The sequence below is a fragment of the Anolis carolinensis genome, chromosome 5 (assembly GCF_035594765.1).
Source record: "Anolis carolinensis isolate JA03-04 chromosome 5, rAnoCar3.1.pri, whole genome shotgun sequence".
Taxonomy (NCBI): Eukaryota; Metazoa; Chordata; class Lepidosauria; order Squamata; family Dactyloidae; genus Anolis; species Anolis carolinensis.
In genome coordinates, this window is record NC_085845.1 from 101,349,445 (window position 1) to 101,373,575 (window position 24,131).

Consider the following 24,131-nt stretch of genomic DNA (forward strand, 5'->3'; position numbering starts at 1 on the left):
TGCCTGAGCCTGGAGAGTACAGTATGGCTGTGGGAATGCTATGCTGGATCCCACAACCCAGGATGGTAATCCCCTCTGTCCCAAGGATTCAGGATTTATTTATTTATTATTTATTTACTTCACTTGTACACTGCTTTTCTCACCCTGATGGGTGACTCAAAGCAGTTTCCAAACATATTATGACAAAATTCAATGCCTACACAAAAATAATAAAATACAACTATCGACTAAATCATAAAAACACAATAACATTAACTTTAAAACATAGAGTTAAAACATATTAAGTTAAACATTAAAATCACAAACCTTTCCAAGTGCTCAGGATCAAGCCGGATAAAGTCTCTTACCCTGGGTTCAATCACATAAGTCTGTGTACATTGTATGGATGCACCAGGCTAATGTGATTGCTACACTGCATTATATGGGCCCCGTTAAGGGAAGACTCATATATTTCAGTTCAACGCAGTTAAACTACATAATATGGTCAGTATAAATTGGACCGTAGATCTTGTGTGGATTAAAACATTTAGGCTGAACAATACTACAGGGCAAAATATAATCACTTTAATAGGTAAAGGTAAAGATTTCCCCTGCTGCAAATCCAAATCTAAAGGTAAAGGTTCCCTGATGTTAAATCCAGTCATGTCTGACTCTGGGGGTTGGTGCTCATCTCCATTTCTAAGCCGAAGAGCCGGCGTTGTCCGTAGACACCTCCAATTTCATGTGGGCTGGCATGACTGCATTACCTTCCCGCCGGAGCGGTACCTATTAGGCTTGATCGATCCACGAAAAATTTGATTCTAAACTCGTTTCAAAACTAGAGGGGGCAGCGTTTCGTTTCTGAAGGTATTTCCGAATTTTGCCCCCCAAAAAATTTGAAATTAACGAAAATTTGTTATTTTCAAAATTAATTCGTTAATGGCGGACGCACATGCGCAATTCCCAAAAACAGCACAGAGGGAGAGGACTTTACAGGACTCTCCCACCCTCATTTTTTGAGTGATCTTCTTCAAACTTGGTACAGTGGTAGAACACATTTAACACTGATAGCTGACCAAAATTTGGAACGTTTCCCTTATCCTCTGATTTTTGGAGAATTTTCATAGCTTTTATAATAAACCATTTTTTAATAATTGCAGAAATCTGTTCCTGGTTTGAAAGTCTTATTTCCTGTTAAATTGGGTTGTCTTTACTGTGAAAGTCATTGTTCTACTTCAGAAACTTTGTTTTTGTGGCTGAAACTTTGTTAAATTGGTGTGTGTGTGATATATACTGTGTATATATATATATAGTCCCTGCATATGTGTGTGTGTGTGTGTGTGTGTGTGTATAGGTAAAGGTAAAGGTATCCCTTGACGTTAAGTTCAGTCATGTCTGACTCTGGGGGTTGGTGCTCATCTCCATTTCTAAGCCCAAGAGCCAGTGTTGTCCATAGACACCTCCAAGGTCATGTGGCCGGCATGACTACATGGAGTGCCATTACCTTCCCAGAAACACCCAGAAAATGGGAATTCCAGACAGGAAACAATCAGGGCCAGCTAATACCTCCCAACAAAGGATTCCCCCAGGTAGGAAGCAGCCAGGCTTTGAAGCTGCAAGGCTATTCAATGCTAATCAAGGTGACCAATTGCAACATTCACACTTGCCTCCCACAGACAAGAGTTCTTTCTCCCACCCTGGACCTTCCACAGATATATAAACCCCACTTGCCTAGCTTCGCACAGACGTCAAAACCTCTATGTCTGCCACAGATGTGGGTGAAACGTCAGGAGAGAATGCTTCTGGCACATGGCCATAGAGCCCGGAATACATACCACAACAGTGTGATCCCGGCCATGAAAGCTTTCGACAACACAACCACAGTATCCATTCAAGTTCATGTAGCGTGGTATGGAGAGACCTGTATTGGGGGGAGGGAGGGTGCGAATCTGGGCCCCTGGGAGTCGTAGTCCTCCCTCCCTCCCTCCCCGGGAGCAGCCGAGGACGGGCCTGGCCCACACCCCCTCGCATCCCGGGCCTCTTCCTCCTCACCGCCGGGCCCCTCTCTGTCTCTCTCGGTCTCTCCAGGCCTGAGCTGAGGCGAGGCGGCGGCGGCGGCGGCCATTTCCCCCCTCCGTCTTCCTCCTCCTCCTCGGCCTCCTTCCCCCTCGCCCCCTCCCATTGGCTGAGCCCGTGACGCCCCTTTTGCTGAGGGGCAAAAGGAAAGGGCCTGAATGGTGGGAGTTTGGGTGATTTCCAAAAGCTTTTTTTTCCTAACAAAAAAAACGACGAAATAAGAAAAAACGGCCTCTTGCGATTCGAAACCGCGATATCCAGACGTGTGGACAATCAAGGCCGTATATTGCTTCAAAACAAACGAAAATAACGAATTAATAACGGGTAACGGGGAAATCGAATTATTTGAGCAAGCCTAGTACCTATTGATCTTCTCACATTGGCATGTTTTCGAACTGCTAGGTTGGCAGAAGCTGGAGCTAACAGTAGGCTCTCATTCTGCTCCCGGGATTTGAACTTGGGACCTTTCGGTCTGCAAGTTCAGCAGCTCAGTGCTTTAACACACTTCGCCACCAGGGCTCAATCACTTTAATACCATGAGTAAAATTCCTAGTGAGATAAAAATCTATGAACTATAGTAGAATAATAAGATTATCTTATCTTCAGATTTTATAAGCTTTAAGACATTTTGCTTTGGCTGAACTTTGTTTACATTTGTCATCATGGGAACACTATTCCCCAGAGACTGTACAAGGCCAATGCTCATACTATCGTTGCAGCTTCCTACCAAGCAGCAGCAAGGATTGGTTGGCGCTTCCTCTGCGAACACTAAAATAAAACAGACAGACTTAAAAATAGTGAACCTAAGCACTGTATGCACAAAATCTTTGCCCTGGGAATGTGTTTACAGGGCAAGATTGAAATTCCTGTAATAAATAAAACGAATAAATATGCTGAAGGCAAAGACTCTTATCCTCCAAGCAATCTCGTATGGCATTTTCCAGAAGTGATCTTCCTCTTAAATTGCTATGAAAATATTCATGCCCTAATTTTTGTTCTGTGTAGTCTGAATGAGCATGAAAAAGAGTATATAGTACTGTACTAGAAACCCTTTGAAATGCCAAAATAACAGAATTAATTCTTTTTCCTTCTGGAGACAGTAAAAACAATTGCATCTATATAAACAGGAGTAGAATTAATTCAGGGTCTCTAAGATTTCTGGGATTAATTTTGGAGATTGGCACAACTAAAGAGAGAGCCACATTTTTCTGTAATCTCCATATTGGCTCAGAATTTGAAAGTGCACTTTTAAGACATCACGTGGAGGCTACTGAGAACTGTATGAGAAACCAGGCATTGAATTTTTAGAGGTTTTTTCCCTCATATGAAAATTAATTTCTACACATTCTCTAAGGTGAAGGTAAAGGTTTCCCCTGACGTTAAGTCCAGTCGTGACCGACTCTGGGGGTTTCTGCTCATCTCCATTTCTAAGCCAAAGAGCCAGCATTGTCCATAGACACCTCCAAGGTCATGTGGCCAGCATGACTGCATGGAGCACCCTTACCTTCCCACTGGAGCAGTACCTATTGATCTACTCACATTGGCATGTTTTCGAACTGCTAGGTTGGCAGGAGCTGGGGCTAACAGTGGGCGCTCATTCCACTCCCAAGATTTGAACCTGGCACCTTTCGGTCCACAAGTTCAGCAGCTCAGTGCTTTAATACACTTCGCCACCGGGGCTCCACATATAACATACAGCAAGTAAAAAAAATACTTAAGTATAAAACACGTCACATAAAATTATAACAACAGTCCCTGTCAACACATAAAATCAAAATAATACAATTTAAAAACATCAGTAGATAAAACTAGCTGCCATCGATTCACAAAGTGCCAAGTGTCATAAATGCTAGGATGGAATTATTTGAGCATCCAGTTTTCTCTAATTCATTCAGTTAATTATGAAGTGATGGAGCAAATAGAATCAAAGAATCATAGAGTTGGAAGAGACCACAAAGGTAATCTAGTCCAACACCCTGCCATGTGGAAACACACAATCAAAGCACTCCCAACGGATGGCCATCGCACCTCTGCTTATATATTTCCAGAGAAGGTGATTCCACCATACTCAGAGGCAGCATATTCCACTGCTGAACATCTCTTCCTTTCGAGAAGTTACTCCTAAAGTTTAGGTGGAATCTCTTTTCCTGCAATTTGAACCCATTGCTTTGTGTTTTAGGTTCTAGAGCAGCAGAAGACAAGTTTGCCCCTTCTCAATGTGATATCCTTTCAAATATTTAAACATGGGTATTATGTCCCCTCTCAGCCTTCTTTTATCCAATCTAAACATAATCAGCTCCTTAAGCCATTCCTCATAGATCTTGGCTTCCAAACATTTGATGATTTTGGTCACTCTTTTCTGGACACGTTCCAGCTTGTCAATATTTTTTTTAATTGTGGTGCTCAGAACTGGACACAGTATTTTAGGTGAGGTCTGACTATTACTTCCCTCAATGTAGACAATGTAGTTCTAATGATGCAGTCTAGAATGGCATTGGCTTTTATAGAATCTTGAGTCCCCAACATGGACAACTTGTTGAGATAGATCTAAACGTCAATGGTTATGGTAAATGACACCAAGGGATCTAGGACGATCAACAGAATAGGGCAACCAAGGCAGTATCAATGTATATACACACACACACACACACACACACACACACACACACACACACACTGTACTGTGTATTCCATTATTTCAATTTTTATTAAATATGTGGGAACATATATGATTATTTTTAAAACTATAAACTTTTTAGTCTTCACCAAACAATCTGAGGAGCATTTTTTTGTCTTCTAGTTATACAGTTTGGCTTCGTCACACTCTTTGTTGCTTCCTTTCCTCTGGCCCCAGTGTTTGCCTTGCTCAATAATGTCATTGAAATTCGGCTTGATGCCAAAAAGTTTGTCAGTGAACTAAGAAGACCTGATACAGTAAGAGCAAAAGATATAGGTATGTTTTTTTTAATTTAAATTTTACTTTGAATAATAATAAGAGTTAATTTATGGAAAAAGAAAAAAATGATAGTCAAAATTTGGTTAGCTCTCAGGACTGGATTAGAAATGAGATATTTCATCTTCTCTTACAGGGATTTGGTTTAACGTTTTGAGTGGCATTGGAAAATTTTCAGTTATAATTAATGTAAGTATGGGATTTGTGCTTATTTATGCAATAAAAATAACACATTTCATTCAGTCAGGCCAATCTGATTTAAACTGTCAAGAGTTTCATTTCTTGGTTTTATATGGAATGCAAACCTAACTACATAATTTGCGTAAAATTGTTGCGTTCATGTTGTATATAAAGAGTGTCCTAGCTAAAACTAAATATTGTTGATTGTATACTGGGCTTGGGCCTGAATCGATTGGAATGAAAATGATTTGTAGTGTTCAGTGGGCCATTTTATATAATCTCTGAAAACAGAATGGGGAGAAAAGAGCCGAAAAACCAAGTAAAACAGATTAAGGGAGCCAGTTTTTATCGGTTCTGGAGAGGAAGGAGTTAGGTCTGCAATATATCTGAGACAGGGATCTGTCCCGTCTTTATTCTCTCACCAGAAGAAGCAGCGTCCTCTATTTCTTCTTGGAAGGTTCCCTTCTCCTCCAGAGAGGAAGCTGGGAACTCGCTTTCCCAGCAGCACTTGCATAGGGCAGGCATTGAAAAGTTCCTCTCGGAGCATGATGGGAGTTGAAGTTTCTCTGTGTGTTTATCAGCCAATAAAAAGTCTGGTTGTGTCCATGCTCTGAGAATGGACACAACCAGTGACTACAGTTCCCAGAACCTCTCTTGCCGTTTGTCTTATTTTTAAAAAAATGGTATGGTAAAAATTTAAAATAATTCTAAAAAATTAGTAGATTGGTGAATTGTTTTGAAACTTGGCAGTTGTAAATGGGGTCTAAAACTGGTTTCATGCAGATAGGCCTTAAAATGGCTGGGGATTGTGCCTTTGTAGTCAATGGGTCTGATCTTTGCCGAATGAAACTCCTCCCTATTCGAGTAACTTCTTGGTAAACAGAATAAGAGGTCAGCCAACAATGGACCCCAAAATGGCATGCCTTTTGGCCAAACTGCACACCTCTATTGTATACATAACCCTGATATTTTCGCCATATTTGTGTATTGCCTTTAAACTGTTAAGCTATTTATTATTTATTAATTATTTACAGTATTTATATTCCGCCCTTCTCAACCCGAAGGGGACTCAGGGCGGATCACATTATACACACATAAGGCAAACATTCAATGCACATAAACACATCAAACAGAGACCGAGACAGACAGACGCAGAGGCAATTTAACCTCCTGAGGGGATGTTCAATTCTGGCCACAGGGGGGGAGCAGCTGCTTCATCATCCACTCTGATGGCACTTCCTCATTCCAGGTCATAAATTAGTTAAACTTACCTCCCCACTTTTTTATATAAGTGGTACCTTATTTCCTACTTGATAGATGCAACTATCTTTCGGGTTGCTAGGTCAGCAACGAGCAGGGGCTATTTTTTATTTTTAATTGACGGGTGCTCACCCTGCCACGGGCTGGCCTAGAACTCATGACCTCATGGGCAGAGTGATTTATTGCAGCTGCGCAGCAGCCTGCGCCACAGCCCGGCCCCCCGCCACAGCCCGGCCCGGCTATGGGCCTTATTTCACAATTTGTTTATCAGCCTTTTATGGTTGCAGTCCAGCAGTCCATGGTTCAATGTGATAGACTGAGATATCAAAAATAGGCACTATGATGCATGCTCTCAAAAAATATAAAAGCTACCAAACAGGAAGAATAAGGACGGAGGGAGGAGAATGAAGCATATAGGAGATGAAGGAGACTTGGTAGTCTCCTCTGTTTCTCTCAAAGAACAGCAAGAAATATAGCAGTGGTTAAACCAGTGGTTCTCAACCTGTGAGCAGTGGGCTGTGAAAACGAAAATCTGGTCTGCGAACTTCGTCTTTATTTATTTATTTATTTTTGTATTTTATTTCCACTCCTTTCTGCAGAGCTGACCATTGCATTGGATAGACCACAACAGCTCTAGATTATCACATATTGTTTTCTGTGGGCAAGCAGATGGCAACTACTGGATGGCATATGTTCTGTATCAGAAACTAGAGCTGATATGGTCTATCCAATGCAATTTTCTGAATCAGCACCCCAAATAACCAAATCTAAAGTTGACCAAAAACTGATTCGTAACCCTTTCGGTACTAATGTTGGAGAGTGGTCCCTGGTCAAAGTGGTCCCTGTTTAAGTGGTCCCTGGTCAAAAAATGGTTGGGAACCACTGGGTTAAATGAACAAGGAAGCCACCCCTAAAAAGAAAAATCCCTACCTCTGGTATAAGGAATAGACAGCTGGAAGACAGCTGCTGAGCTGGGAGAAAAGCAGCATGGGCACTTGCACATGTCACCTTGCACTTTATTTGAAATAACTGAAACAGATAAAATATATGCTAAGGATAAATGTATTGGATTTCAGTTCTGTTCAGTGGCCCAGAGTTCATCCTTCTATTAGTGTTCCCACTTGCTTCACTGATTAACCCTCCCTTTATAATAAAGAATTATATATACATCTTAAATAATGGTAATACAACACCATACAAGATCTATTTTTAAAAAGCCATAAACAAATACCAGACCCGTTCACCCACCAGCTATTCAAACAACTACTTTTATTAAACAGATGCAATACTTAGCTTTGTAAGGGGAGGATTTGTGATGGCAGGAATAGTCTTCCAAATAGCTCTGGAAGCAAAAATGTTTAAAGGTTCAGCTGGCACTGCCTTCATGTTGCTTATTTACCAAGGAATGGCTGGAAATCTATTCGGCCTAACTCTTATCATCATCCATGAAGTGACTCCAAAGGTGTGACAGACATTTGTAAGTTAATGTGTGTTTTGTTTTTGTTTTTTTCTCCCAGGCATTTGTCATTTCTGTCACCTCTGATTTCATTCCACGCCTTGTCTATCAATATGCATACAGCTTTAATGGAACTATGCATGGCTTCATCAATCACACCCTCTCATACTTCAATATTAGTGATTTTAAGACTGGAACACAGCCAGAAAACTCGCAGTTTCATCAGGAAGTTTCCTTTTGCAGGTGAAACAGCATTACCAACCATTGACTGATTAATATCATGCACACATACACACATGCCCTGGCTATCTCCCAGGTTGAAATCCAAAACAGCTTCTACTTCTGCTTTTATTGTAGGGTACCATTTGGTTGTACTGATCCATTTAGTTTTCATGGCAAGAATACTGGGGTGGGTTGCCATTACCTTCCCCAGGGATCTTCACCAGATGGTCAACACCGAAATCAGATTGACTACATCCTTTGCAGCCAACATGGCGGACATCCATCCAGTCAGTGAAAACAAGACCTGGAGCTGACTGTAGTTCAGATCACGAACTTCTTATCGCACAATTTAGAATCAGACTAAAGAGAATGGGGAAAATACACAGACCAATTAGATATGATCTCACAAATATTCCTAGTAAATATGCAGTGGAGGTGAAGAATAGATTTCAGAGACTAGATTTAATAAATAGAGTCCCAGAAGAACTATGGACAGAAGTTCACAACATTGTTCAGGCGGCGGCAACAAAGTACATCCCAAAGAAAAAGAAAATCAAGAAGGCAAGATGGTTGTCTGCTGAGACACTGGAAGTAGCCCAAGAAAGAAGGAAGGAAGGCGATAGGAAACAGTGATAGGGGGAGATATGCCCAATTAAATGCACAATTCCAGAGGTTAGCTAGAAGAGACAATGAACTATTTTTAAACAAGCAATGCATGGAAGTGGAAGAAGACAATAGAATAGGAAGGATAAGAGACCTCTTCCAGAAAATCAGAAACATCAGAGGTAAATTTCAGACAAAAATGGGCATGATCAAAAACAAAGATGGCAAGGACCTAACAGAAGCTGAAGATCAAGAGAAGGTGGCGAGAATATACAGAAGATCTGTATAGGAAGGATAATAATATAGAGGATAGTTTTGAGGGTGTGGTAAGTGAATTAGAACCAGACATCCTGAGGAGTGAGGTTGAGTGGGCCATAAAAAGCATTGCTAATAACAAGGCAGCAGGAGACGACGGGATTCCAGCTGAGTTGTTTAAAATCTTGAAAGATGATGCTGTGAAGGTGATGCATGCCATATGCCAGCAAATATGGAAAACACAAGAATAGCCATCAGATTGGAAAAAATCAATTTATATCCCCGTACCAAAAAAGGGAAACGCTAAAGAATGCTCAAACTTCCGTACAGTGGCACTTATTTCACATGCCAGTAAGGTAATGCTCAAGATCCTGCAAGGCAGACTCCAGCAATACATGAAGTGAGAGTTGTCAGATGTACAAGCTGGGTTTAGAAAAGGCAGAGAAACGAGATACCAAATTGCCAATATCTGCTGGATAATGGAGGAAGCTAGGGAGTTTCAGAAAAACATCTATTTCTGCTTTATTGATTATTCTAAAGCCTTCAACTGTGTGGATCATACTAAACTGTGACATGTTCTTGGTGGTATGGGGATACCAAGTCACCTTGTCTGTCTCCTGAGAAATCTGTATAAAGACCAAATAGCCACAGTAAGAACAGACCACGGAACAACAGACTGGTTCAAGATTGGGAAAGGAGTACGACAGGGCTGTATACTTTCATCCTCCCTATTCAACTTGTACACAGAACACATCATGCTTCGTGCTTCATGCGGGGCTTGAGGAATCCAAGGCTGGAGTTAAAATTGTTGGAAGAAACATTAACAACCTTAGGTATGCAGATGATACCGCTCTGATGGCCGAAAGTGAGGAGGAGCTGAGGAGCCTTATCACCAAGGTGAAAGAAGAAAGTGCAAAAACTGGGTTGCAGTTAAACATCCAGAAAACCAAGATTATGGCAACCAGACTGATTGATAACTGGCAAATAGAAGGAGAAAACGTGGAGGCAGTGACAGACTTTAGGTGCGAAGATCACTGCAGATGCAGACTGCAGCCAGGAAATCAGAAGACATTTACTTCTTGGGAGGAGAGCAATGGCCAACCTCGATAAAATAGTGAAAAACAGAGACATCACATTGGCAACGAAGGTCCGCATAGTTAAAGCAATGGTATTCTTTGTAGTAACCTATGGATGTGAGAGCTGGACCATAAGGAAGGCTGAGCGAAGGAAGATAGATGCTTTTGAACTTTGGTGCTGGAGGAAAATCCTGTGAGTGCCTTGGACTGCAAGAAGATCTAACCAGTCCATAGTCCAGGAAATAATGTCCGGCTGCTCACTCGAGGGAAGAATATTAGAGGCAAAGATGAAGTATTTTGGCCACATCTTGAGAAGACAGGAAAGCTTGGAGAAGATCATGATGTTGGGGGAAATGGAAGGAAAAAGGAAGAGACGCCGACCAAGGGCAAGATGGATGGATGTTATCCTTGAAGTGACTGGCTTGACCTAATGTTTAGGTGGGATCAGGGCCGGCCGGAGATATTTTTTTATGTAAAGCGGGGGTGCTGAAAAGCGCCCCCGCCACCGGCGCCCTGGCCCCGCCCAGCGTGCCCTGGCCCCGCCTCCCACGCTGCGTGGGAGGCGGGGCCAGGGCGAATAGTGAGGGGGCGGGGCCAGAGTTGGCCCCGCCCCCCGTGCCCTGGCCCCGCCTCCCACGCAGCGTGGGAGGCGGGGCCAGGGCACGCTGGGCGGGGGGGCGGCGTCAGAGCTGGCCCCGCCTCCCACGTTACCCCCGCTCGCCCGTCTGGCCTTGTGTAGCAGGCCAGACTTAGCGGAGGTTTCTCCAGGCCGCGATTGCGGCCTGGAGGAACCTCCGCTAAGTCTGGCCTGCTACACAAGGCCAGACGGGCGAGCGGGGGTAACGTGGGAGGCGGGGCCAGCTCTGACGCCGCTCCCCCCCCCCCCGCCCAGCGTGCCTTGGCCCTGCCTCCCACGCAGCGTGGGAGGCGGGGCCAGGGCACGCTGGGCGGGGGGGGCGGCGTCAGAGCTGGCCCCGCCTCCCACGTTACCCCCGCTCGCCCGTCTGGCCTTGTGTAGCAGGCCAGACTTAGCGGAGGTTCCTCCAGGCCGCAATCGCGGCCTGGAGAAACCTCCGCTGAGTCTGGCCTGCTACAAAAGGCCAGACGGGCGAGCGGGAGTAGCGTGGGAGGCGGGGCCAGCTCTGACGCCGCTCCCCCCCCCCCCGCCCAGCGTGCCTTGGCCCCGCCTCCCACGCTGCGTGGGAGGCAGGGCCAAGGCACGCTGGGCGGGGGGGGGGAGCGGCGTCAGAGCTGGCCCCGCCTCCCACGCTACTCCCGCTCGCCCGTCTGGCCTTTTCTAGCAGGCCAGACGGGCCAGGGCGCACTGGGCGGGAGGCGGGGCACCGTCAGGGCGGTGCCCCGCCTCCCGCCCAGCCTGACGGCGCCCCCCCGGGCCTGCGCCCGAGGCGGCGGCGTCAGCTGCCGCATGAGTGGGGCCGGCCCTGGGTGGGATCCCCTGCAATCTGAACCCATTGCTCCAAGTCCTAGTTTCTTTATATATACAGTAGAGTCTCACTTATCCAACGTAAACAAGCCGGCAGAATGTTGGATAAGCGAATATGTTGGATAATAAGGCGAGATTAAGGAAAAGCCTATTAAACATCAAATTAGGTTATGATTTTACAAATTAAGTACCAAAACATCATGTATACAACAAATTTGACAGAAAAAGTAGTTCAATACGCAGTAATGCTATGTAGTAATTACTGTATTTACGAATTCAGCACCAAAATATCACGATGTATTGAAAATATTGACTACAAAAATGCGTTGGATAATCCAGAACATTGGATAAGCGAGTGTTGGATAAGTGAGACTCTAATATATTTCATATATTGGCTTTCTACGACAGATATATCCAATTTATAGAATCATAGAGTTAGAAAAGATCACAAGGGCCATCCAGTCCAACCCTATTTTGACATGCAGGAACATACAATCCAAGCACTGCCAAAAGATGGCCATCCAGACTCTGCTTAAAACTCTACTCCTAGACATCATATTTCACTGTCAAACAGCTATTACTGTCAGGAGGTTCTTTATAATGTTTTATTGTCATGTCTTTTGCTGCAATCTGAATCACTTGCTCCAAGTTCTAGGCCGTAGTCTCTTTAAATATACATAATATATTGCCTTTCTAGGACAGAAATATTATATTTCTTCTTTAACTCTTTAGAAACAAATAGAAGATATATATTTATTTTAACAACATGCTACTGATTTGAATTTGTAACTGTAGTCAATCAAAATATTTAACCCACCAATGTAACCTGAAAAGCACTGCAATCCTACAAAATGTTGATGTAATTGTTAAATGTTAAATTTTATGGACAGTATTAAAAATTCTGTGTCTTTAAACAATCTTGAAGGACGGTCCCCAAAACCTACTTTTGTCAGAAATAAATTACTCCAATGACATAACTGACAGAGAACTGTCTAATAAGGTATTTATAGATCTGTGCAGAGTAGATGCTGCTATCAAATGTATAATTTTACAGTGATTTTATTTTACAGGTTCAAGGATTATAGGGAACCACCATGGTCTGAAAACCAATATGAATTTTCCAAGCAGTACTGGTCTGTTCTTGCTGCCCGTTTGGCATTTGTCATTATTTTTCAGGTATTTTTATATTTTATTTTATTTTATTGCTGCATAAAATATAAGTATTGCTGCCTGCAACATGAAGTATGTATAAATTCTCATGTTACTACTGAACCTGAAAACTTTGTGGTAGATTATCTGTTCTACTGGGGGAGGGGGGGGGAGAGAGCATTGAAAAATTCTGGTAATCTATTTAGTCACCAGTATATTGATGTATGAAATATTAAAAGGTTTTAAAATGAGTGCGTTTCCTGTTTTTAGGCTTCCAGCAAAATCCCTACTTTGGTGTCAAATTTCACCATAATTCTGTTACTATCAGGCCCATTTTGAACATCCATATTCTCCAACTGTGAGAAATGGCTCTAGCATAAGTCTGGTCAGCTGTGCAACCATCTGAAGCATCCAGTAAAAGTGTTGGTTATAGGCCAACTTGCTTTATGTCCTTTTTTGGAGTTGCAGAATTACTTCCTAGTGTAATTTCTATCCTCCAAGAAGCTTTAAAGAAGTTAACTCATACAAGCACTATGAGACATGAAGCTAGATTCATTTTCCTTTGTGTATATACACACACAAACACACACACACACACACACAGGTGGATCAAAACGTTTTGCCTCCAGTGTCATATAAACATTATAAATGAACATATAACAGCAGAAGTTGCTACAGACCACAGCCTGAATTAACCTCTACACAAAACTACCATTCGACATAGTCACCATCATTCTGTACACATTTCCACCATTGTTTAACCCAGGTATCAAAACCATTTTGGAAAAATTCAGGGTCTTGCTTTGTGACCCATGACTTAAAAGCTGTTTTAATGTCATTCAGGTCATTGAATCTGAAACCACGTAGGTCATCTTTCAGAGGTCCAAACAGGTAAAAGTCAGTAAGGGCCAAATAAGGGCTGTAGGGTGGATGAGGCACGCACCCTACAGCCTACGTTGTTTCAGATTCTGCTGTTATATATTCATTCATAACTTTTTTTTATGACACAAGAGGCAAAATGTTTTGATTCAACCGTGTGTGTGTGTGTGTGTGTACACACAATATTAGCTGTGCCCGGCCATGCATCACTGTGGCGTTGTCCTCAGTGGGTTTTTGTTTGTGGAGGCAAGTATGAATGTTGAAATTAGTCATCTTGATTAGCATTGAATGGGTTTGCAGCTTCAAAGCATGGTTGTTTCCTCCCTGGGGGAATCCTTTGTTGGAAGGTGTTAGCTGGCTCTAGTTGTTTCCTGTTTGGGATACCCTTATTTTCAGAGTGTTGTTCTTTATCTACTGTCTAGATTATAGTTTTTTTTAATGCTGGCTGCCAGGTTTTCTTCATTTTTATGGTTCCCAGGAACCTGATGATGATGATGATGATGATGATGATGATGATGATGATGATGATGATGATGGTGAAGGAAAAGCTGACAAGGAGAAGACCCTGAAGAAGGAGACAGAAGACCTGATCCTTGTAGCCCAGGAGCATGCCATCAGAACAAATGCAATTAAGGCCAAGATCGAAAAATCAGCTGATGACCCAAAATGCAGACTGTGCAAGGAAGCTGATGAAACCATTGATCATATCCTCAGCTACTGTAAGAAAATCACACAGATAGACTACAAACAGAGGCACAACTATGTGGCCCAAATGATTCATTGGAACTTATGCCTCAAGTACCACCTGCCAGGAGTAAAGAACTGGTGGGATCACAAACCTGAAAAAGTATTGGAAAATGAACACGCAAAGATACTGTGGGACTTCTGAATCCAGACTGACAAAGTTCTGGAACACAACACACCAGACATCACAGTTGTGGAAAAGAAAAAGGTTTGGATCATTGATGTTGCCATCCAGATGACAATCGCATTGACGAAAAACAACAGGAAAAACTCAGCCGCTATCAGGACCTCAAAAGTGAACTTCAAAGACTCTGGCAGAAACCAGTACAGGTGGTCCCGGTGGTGATCGGCACATTGGGTGCCGTGCCAAAAAATCTCAGCCAGCATTTGGAAACAATAGACATTGACAAAATTATGATCTGCCAACTGCAAAAGGCCACCTTACTGGGATCTGCGCGCATCATCCGAAAATACATCACACAGTCCTAGACACTTGGGAAGTGTTCGACTTGTGATTTTGTGATACGAAATGTCTATCTTGTTTGCTGTGTCATAATAAAATAATAATAATAATAACTCTCAGGGGGAATCCTTTATTGGAACGTGTTAGCTGGCTCTGGTTGTTTTCTGTCTGGAATATGTCTAGCTGTGCTCGACCACGCATTGGTGTGGCATAGTCTGTTGTTATGGAAACGTATGTAATGAGAAGCAGCCTGTGTTTGAAGCTGCAAGGCTGTTCAGTGCTATTCAAGGTGAGCAACAGAGGATCCCCGTAGGTAGGCAGGAGCCATGCAAGTGCGGTTTATGTATCTGTGGAATAATATCCAGGGAGGGAGAAAGAACTCTCGCCTGCCTGAGGCAAGTGTGTATGTTGTGATTGGCCAACTTGATTAGCGTGTAATAGCCTTGTAGTTTCAAAGCCTTGCTGTTTCCTCCCTGGGGGTATCCTTTGTTGGGAGGTGTTAGCTGGCTTTGGTTGTTTCTTGTCTGGTATTCCCCTGTTTTCAGAGTGTTGCTCTTTATTTACTGTCCTGGTTGGAGAGTTTTGTAATGCTGGGAGCCAGGTTTTGTTCATTTTCATGGTTCACCGCAATAATGATGATGATGATGATGATGATGATGACTCTGAGGTGGGAGGTATCCAGAGAAAGAGGTCACCTAAAAGGATGAATAATCCCTCTGAGGAGCATCTTAAAGTGCTGGGTCTGTTTACCTGCCGAAGAGAAGTTTGAAAGGAGACATGAGAGCCATGTATAAATACCGTCCGCTGCTCTCCAGGGTGAGGGGAGGTCTTTGAGTCTGTGTTGCTCTGGCTTGGGTGTGGGTTGTTTGTGGAGCCATCTCCAACCTGGAGAGAGCATGGATGAGCTTTCTCTGTCAGCTCCAGCTCCATGCGAGAACATGAGAGAAGCCTCCCAAAAGGATGGTAAAACATCAGAACATACGGGCATCCCCTTGGCAATGCCCTTGCAGACGGCCAATTCTCTCACATCAGAAGCGACTTGCAGTTTCTCAAGTCGCTCCTTACACCAAAAAAAAAAAATATTACAATTGTGTTTTTGTTTCTCGAATTTAAGCATAATTTTTATGTGTACACAATGTTTAACCTAATATTTGAATAGTGTCTTGTTCTACAAAGAGATTCCAGGTTTTTTTTCATATTCCTCCACAGTTCCTTGTGGACTTTTGATACACAGAAATCAATCTTATTCTTCTGGACGTTTTCAGTTGTAAACATTCTCTGGCTATGTGCAATCTTAGGACAGTGTTTGTGTACATTTGGAAATGTGTGCATTCTTCTGTGCATATTTATAATGAATGATTATTGCCATATCACATATCCCTTAATCCTGAAATATTTCTGGTTTTCTAAAGAAAGAATATCTATTCAAACCTCTGTATGTGCACACACTTGTCTTGTTCCCAACCTAAAATTAGCACAACTGAAGTCACAATACTTTTCACTCTAGCCCCTTGTTTCATTAATAAAGTGGGAATTAAGAAATAATCTAATGATAAATAATAAAAATAGGATCACCATAATATCAGATAGTAATGCTGCCTTTTGCAGTTTTGTTCCCGTGCCTATGGCAATTGTACCTGTTTTAGTTTTTCCATTCTGGGGGCAATTTTGGATAGCTGCCCAGTACATATTTTCCCCACAAATATGTCTCCAGCCTCATCCTTATTTGGCTATTTCCCAGAGGGCTGTCATCACTTTTCTTGCCTCATGTTTCCTGCCTTTAAAAGAAAAGAAAAAATACTGTGGAAATTGTGCTAGTGTAACATTCTTTCAACACACTCCAATGGGCTTTCTTCCCACTGTAGTGTAGCAGAATATGACTTTTTGAAAAAGAAACTGATAGCAGTCCTACTGAGCTACTTTGACACTATACCATTATACAGAATTTTTTAAAAAGGAACAATCAAGGAGACAGTGGGACGGTCATTTGTGTGTCCAATTCTTCTACCAGTTTTAGCAAACATAAACTGAAAATGAAAGCAAGACCAACCTTGGATTTCTACACATAGTATACATTAGAGTTGTGCATTCGGGGTAAACCTTGACCTGTTTCGTGTCCTGGATTTGGGTGGGGGCCCTGATCTGTTTTTTGGGAGCTCTGGAAGATCCACTTTCTATTGGACCATTATGGGGGGGGGGGCTTCCCACCCAGGCTCCCCTCCCTGGCACGCACTTTAAAGAGGCTTTTTATCTGTTGTTTCAATTCTGGAAGAGGCGCTTGGCTGCAGGCACTGGCAGGCATGCGCACTTTCCAGGCCTGCCTGCATGCCACACATGCACTCTCCTTGGAAAGAGAGTGAGTGTGTATGTGGCATGCAGGCACAGAAAGTGTACACGCCTGCAGCCAAGCACTTCTTACTATAGAGTAAGAGACGCTTGGCTGCAGGCAGGCCAATGTGGAATGTGGAAGCCGATTACGCCTCCACGTTGGGCGCCATGGTCCCAGTGGCGCTGTCGAGCCCCTGGGAGGTGGGGGCGGACCTGGCCCCGCCTCCTGTGCCGCGCGCCCTGGCCTCGCCTACCGCACTGCGCGGGAAGCGGGGCCAGGGCACGCAGCACGAGAGACGGGGCCAGGGCACGTAGCGTGGGAGGCGGGGCCAGGGCGCGAATGTCCAGCCAGCCTGGCTGGGCCTTCGCCACAGCCTGGAAGGACATTCCCGCCGCGGCTGCTGGATGGGCCAGGCCAGATGGTGGCCCCACCTCCCCTGGCCCCACCTCCCACACCATGCGCCCTGGCCCCGCCTCTGGCACAGCATGAGAGGCGGAGCCAGGGCGTGCCGCGCGGCCTGGCCCAGCCACCAGCTGGCCCAGCTAGCAGCCGGCCTGGCCCAGCCAACAGCCGCAGCAGGAAAGTCCTTCCAGGCTGTGGCAAATGCCCAGCCAGGCTGGCTGGACATTCCCGCCCTGGCACCGCCTCCCGCGCTGTGAGCCCAGGCCCCGCCTCTTGCGCTGCACGGGAGGCGGGGGCCAGGGCAGGAATGTCCACAGCGGGAATGTCCAGCCAGCCTGGAAGGACTTTCCCACCGTGGCTGCTGGCTGGGCCAGGCCGGCTAGTGGCTGGGCCAGGCTGTGCCGCCCACCCTGGTCCCGCCTCCCGCGCCACGCACCCAGGCCCCGTCTCCTTGGTGGCGCAAAACAAAGTTTGCCTACAACTTTAAATTACCTTGGGCCGGTTCTGGCTGCAGGTACTGGGGGGCGCAAAACAAAGTTTGCCTACAACTTTAAATTACCTTGGGCCAGTTCTGGCTGCAGGTACTGGTGGGCATGGGCACTTTTTGGGCCTGCATGCCACACATGCACTTTCTTTCCTGCTTGGCTGCAGACAAAAGTAGGCTTGGAGCCAGGATCAGCTCCAGCTTACTTTCATGTCAAGATGATTTTCATTCAGGGAGGGGGCTTCCTATTTCGTGCTCCTGAAGAAATGAAAGAAATGGTACACATGTCCAAAACAACCCCACCTGATCCCTACATTGGGATAATTAGAATCCTTTCAGATACTTAAAGATAGCAATCATCAGTGCTTGTTACTATCTTCACCTAGTACACCAGCTGCACCTCTTCCTAGAATCTGAAGCCCTAAAGATAGTGATGCATACACTGGTAATCTCAAGGTTGGACTTCTGCAATGTGCTGTATGCTGGGCTACATCCATACCCAGTTCAGAAACTCCAGTTAGTTCAACTGGAGTTTCTGAACTTGGAAGCCTGATCAGGTAGCCAGATTGATCATAGTAACATCTAGGAATGAGCATATTACATCTACTTTAAAATTACTGAACTGGCTGCTGATTAGTTTCTGGGCAAATTACAAATGCCCTGACACTGGGTAGAATTCTTTGAGCACCAGGTTTTCTTGAATTAGGAGGGACTGGAACAAGTCAAATCATAGAATCATAGAGCTGGAAGAGCTCACAAGATCCCTGCTATGCAGGGACACACAGCCACTGCTTAAAAACCTCCAGAGAAGGAGATTCCACCACACTCCAAGACAGCTGATTCCACTTCCAGCTGAAAGTTCTTCCTAATGATTAGGTGGAATCTTTCCTGTAATTTGAATCCTTTGCTCAGTGTCCTGGCTCGGTAATGGTGAACCTTTTAGAAGCTGAGTGCCCAAACTGCAACCCAAACCCACTTATTTATCTCAAAGTGCCAAGAATTTAATCTGAATACTGAGGTTTTAGTTTAGAAAAAAACAACTCATACTTCTGATTATTATTATTATTATTATTATTATTATTATTATTATTAATTATTAATTATTTTATTGTATGACAGAGCAAACAAGATAGATATGCTGGATTTTGTATCACAAAATCACAAGTCGAACACTTCCCAAGTGTCTAGGACTGTATGATGTATTTTCGGATGATGCGCGCAGATCCCAGCAGGGTGGCCTTTTGCAGTTGGCAGATCATGATTTTGTCAATGTCTATTGTTTCCAAATGCCGGCTGAGATCTTTTGGCACAGCACTCAATGTGCCCATCACCACCGGGACCACCTGCACTGGTTTCTGCCAGAGTCTTTGAAGTTCAATCTTGAGGTCCTGATAGCGGCTGAGTTTTTCCTGTTGTTTTTCGTCAATGCGACTGTCACCTGGGATGGCGACATCAATGATCCAAACCTTGTTCTTTTCCACAACTGTGATGTCTGGTGTGTTGTGTTCCAGAACTTTGTCAGTCTGGATTCGGAAGTCCCACAGTATCTTTGCGTGCTCATTTTCCAATACTTTTGCAGGTTTGCGATCTCACCAGTTCTTTACTGCTGGGAGGTGGTACTTGAGGCATAAGTTCCAATGAATCATTTGGGCCAACTAGTTGTGCCTCTGTTTGTAGTTTGTCTGTGCGATTTTCTTACAGCAGCTGAGGATATGATCAATGGTTTCGTCAGCTTCCTTGCAGAGTCTGCATTTTGGGTCATCAGGTGATTTTTCGATCTTGGCCTTAATTGCATTTGTTCTGATGGCTTGCTCCTGGGCTGCAAGGATCAGGCCTTCTGTCTCCTTCAGGGTCCCATTCGTGAGCCATAGCCAGGTCTTCTCCTTATCAGCTTTTCCTTCAATTTTGTCAAGGAACTTTCCATGCAATGTTTTGTTGTGCTAGCTGTCAGCTCTAATTTGTAGTGTGGTTATCTTGTACTGATTCTTTGTCTTCTGTGCTTTGAGGAGTTTCTGATTTTTGACTTCAATCAAAGCAGGTTCTTCACTTTGCTTTACATATTCTGCCAGGGCATGCTCTTCTTCTTTGACTGCTTTATTATTTGATACACAACATGATTAGTACACAGCAAACAAGATCACTATGCTGGCTTTTGTATTGGATCACATGTCGGACACTTCGCAAGTGTCTAGGACTATGTGATGTATCAGTGAATAATGCATGCAGATCCAAGTAGGGTGGCATTTTGCAGTTGACAGATTGTGATTTTGTCAGTACTGATTGTTTTCAAGTGCAGGCCAAGGTTATCTACTTTAACTGCCTTGGTTCAATGCTATGAATTCACGGTGGCTGTATTATGGCAAGGTCTTGAGCCTTCTCTGCCAAAGTATGTGGATGCCTCACCAAACTACAAATTCCAGGATTGTATAGCATTGAGCTGTTACAACTAAATTACAGATTACATCTCTCAAATAGGCACTCCAGATTCCTCTGAAGTAGCTTCCCCTTTGGTTTTGGCTTAGCACTAAGTTTACAGGATTACACAAATCTAATGTGGACCCTAATTTTGGCAAGGTAATTTAGCCCCCAAAAAGGTGAGCATTAGATTTGAGTAAATACGGTATTGAAACATGGATATAATTTCCCCTCTCAGCCTTTTCTTCTCCAAGCAAAACATATCCAGCTCCCTCAACCATTCCGCATAGAGCATGGTTTTCCAGATCTTTTATCATTTTGGCCACTCTTCTCTAGACACATTCTGGCTTGTCAACATCCTTCTTGAATGTGGTGCCCAGAACTGCACACAGTATTATTCCAGGTGAGGTCTGAACAAAACAGAATATAATGGTATTATTTAGTCACCTGGTTTAGACACTATATTCTTATTGATGCACCAGTGTTGTTTCTCTTTGCATTATTTTTTTATCCAAAGACTCTCAACCTCTCAGCATGTGCTACGTCGTGTCCTTGACATGCAGTCCTACTCATACTTCATTCCTGTTTGGTCTATATTTTTGGAAAAGATTATACCTTTTCATTACTAAGTTCCAACAATGAGACTAATCCCACCAGGTTTCACTGAGGATTATTAAATTATATTTGCCTTCCTGAAATTTATATTGCACACTAGTTAAAAAAACCCCTCAGAACAATGACTTAATCTGAGAAACATTATTTTTGATGGTAATCCCTGCCTCCCACCCACTTCATCCCTGCCAGGGAAAAACAGAACAGCAGTAACACCATGCAATACATCCCTTGCTTGCTAATGATAAGCCTATCTCCATTCCATTAAAAATGTTTCAAGTGCAAATGACTTTAGTTGCATTAAACTCGGGTGAATTTACTTCTCAAAAGACATTTATAGGTTGGCACTTTGAATGATCCAGAACTTTGCGAAGTTACTAATGAAGAGACAGTACAACACATTCAGAAAATCTAGTTCTCTCAGTTGGACTTGACTGAAGATCTAATTCAACAGCTTTAATCCTTAGATTTAGAGCATATCATTTATCAGGAATGAACATGTTTCTTTGAGATCATGAATAGTTCGGCATTGGGCTGTGGCGCAGGCTGGAGAGCAGCTGCAATGAATCACTGCAATGAATCACTCTGACCAGGAGGTCATGAGTTCGAGGCCCGCTCGGAGCCTATGTTTGTCTTGTCTTTGTTCTATGTTAAAAAGGCATTGAATGTTTGCCTATATGTGTAATGTGATCCGCCCTGAGTCCCCTTCAGGGTGAGAAGGGTGGAATATAAATGCTGTAAATAATAAAATAAATAAATAAATAAATTTCTAGTCGAAGTGAACAATAAATGGCCCAGGCACATCAGTTGTCTAATTCAATAAAGGAAGTTTGATATGATTCCCATACTAAAATTCTAAAATTCCTGAATAATAATTAACAAAAGCTTAACAGAAATTGGTGAAAATCCATTTCTGACCCCGTGATCAGTGGGAGGAGGAAGAACGCAAATGTGGGGTGGGGGTGAGAGAAACCTAAGTTACTTCAAGAAATAGTTTGGATGCAAAACCCAGGGATATACAAGCAAAATCAAAACAAAAAAGAATTAAAAATACTTTCAGAAACTTTTCCATTTCTAGATTAGCCTTTATTGGGTAACAACTGATAAGATTTCTGACTAACATTTCTCTTGATATTTTGACTATCTGTAGATTATTTCACAAAAGGAAATTTTGGGAGAAATGTTTCAGGAATATGGAGGTTTTTTAATATAGTAGAGTCTCACTTACCCAACATAAACAGGCCGGCAGAACGTTGGATAAGCAAATATGTTGGATAATAAGGAGGGATTAAGGAAAAGCCTATTAAACATCAAATTAGGTTCTGATTTTACAAATTAAGCACCAAAACATCATGTTATACAACAAATTTAACAGAAAAAGTAGTTCAATACGAAATAATGCTATGTAGTAATTACTGTATTTACGAATTTAGTACCAAAATATCACAATTTATTGAAAACATCGACTACAAAAATGTGTTGGATAATCCAGAACGTTGGATAAGCGAGTGTTGGATAAGTGAGACTCTACTGTAATGTTAGCAGTGTTAATGTCAACGCACTTGATAACGTGTTATTTTGACAACCATCTTTCACCTTCTTCTATATTAATTCATTTGTTTATTTCATGACAGAACCTGGTAATGTTCCTTAGCATCCTCGTCGACTGGATGATCCCAGATATTCCCAAGGATATCAGCGAACAGATCAAGAAGGAGAAGAGTGTGCTGGTTGACTTCTTCTTGAAGGAAGAACATGAGAAACTGAAACTGATAGAAAACTTTATAAGGCAAGACAAGCAAAATAGGGGTGACAGAAAAGAAAGGAGAAATCGGGCTGCCAGTTTTTGCCAGTTCAGGCACAATAAGCGAGGCAGTTCTACATCTTCTAGTTCGCAGCATACAGATGTGTGATCCCAAAAGGGTATATTTACTGCAGATGAATGATTGACTCCCTCTCTACAGAGAACACTGAGAACTGCAGCACCATAAGTGGGGCTTAACTTTATGTGCCATTACTCTCATCTTGCTGCAATTCCTAGTATTCTGTCAGGAAGGAGGTCATGAGCATTAAACTAGTATAAAGCAGAATATCCATCTATCTATTAGGATTGGGGGGATTTGACTGCTGAATCCCCGTAAATGAGCCTGGCAGCCAAAGCCTTAGCTGATACGGATCAGAGTAGCCAGACCTTTTTGGCTAATGGCGGCTAATGGAGCTGAGTGGCCTTCTATCTGAGGCAGAGGTTGCATGTGGGCTGGGCAGCCTCGCAAATCAGGCAGCTCTTCCCCTTTTTTCTTCCCTGACAGTCTCCTCCATCCCTTCCCGAAGCCCCCCACTCAGTGCCCACTTGAGTTAAGTGGGAATTCGCTTTCCCTGCAGCACTTTGTGCAGCGTGGGCATTGAAGGAGCCTCTGTGCTCCCTCATGGGGCATGATGAGAGTTGTGGTTTCTTTCTCTCTGTACTTCTCACTTTCTTTTTCAATAAGAGGCCTGGTTGACTGTATCCATTCTCTTCCCCTCTCGTGGCATGCCCTTAGGACTTGAATTCCCAGAAACTCCTCTTGTGGTTTTTTAATAATAATAATAATGATAATAATAATAATAATGATAATAATAATAATAATAATAACTCAGCCGCTATCAGGACATCAAGATTGAACTTCAAAGACTCTGGCAGAAACCAGTGCAGGTGGTCCCGGTGGTAATTGGCACATTGGGTGCCGTGCCAAAAGATCTCAGCCGGCATTTGGAAACAATAGACATTGACAAAATTATGATCTGCCAACTGCAAAAGGCCACCCTACTGGGATCTGCACGCATCATCCGAAAATACATCACACAGTCCTAGACACTTGGGAAGTGTTCGACTTGTGATTTTGTGATATGAAATCCAGCATATCTATCTTGTTTGCTGTGTCATAATAAAATAATAATAATAATAATACAGTAGAGTCTCACTTATCCAACATAAACGGGCCGGCAGAACGTTGGATAAGCGAATATGTTGGATAATAAGGAGAGATTAAGGAGAAGCCTATTAAACATCAAATTAGGTTATGATTTTACAAATTAAGCACCAAGACATCATGTTATACAACATATCTGGCAGAAAAAGTAGTTCAATACGCAGTAATGCTACGTAGTAAT

General features: G+C 43.1%; 1 protein-coding gene across 1 annotated transcript in view; it reads left to right on the top strand.

Moving 5' to 3' along the window:
• Positions 1–23,654, top strand: part of ano2 (anoctamin 2) — a 173,374-nt gene extending 149,720 nt beyond the window's left edge. The window contains exons 20-24 of the mRNA XM_062981994.1: positions 4,856–5,008; positions 5,145–5,197; positions 7,966–8,147; positions 12,575–12,680; positions 22,616–23,654. Of these exons, the coding sequence (XP_062838064.1) occupies positions 4,856–5,008; positions 5,145–5,197; positions 7,966–8,147; positions 12,575–12,680; positions 22,616–22,894 (773 nt within the window). The 3' untranslated portion in view covers positions 22,895–23,654. The remainder of the gene's footprint in view (positions 1–4,855; positions 5,009–5,144; positions 5,198–7,965; positions 8,148–12,574; positions 12,681–22,615) is intronic.
• Positions 23,655–24,131: the final 477 nt, after the last annotated feature.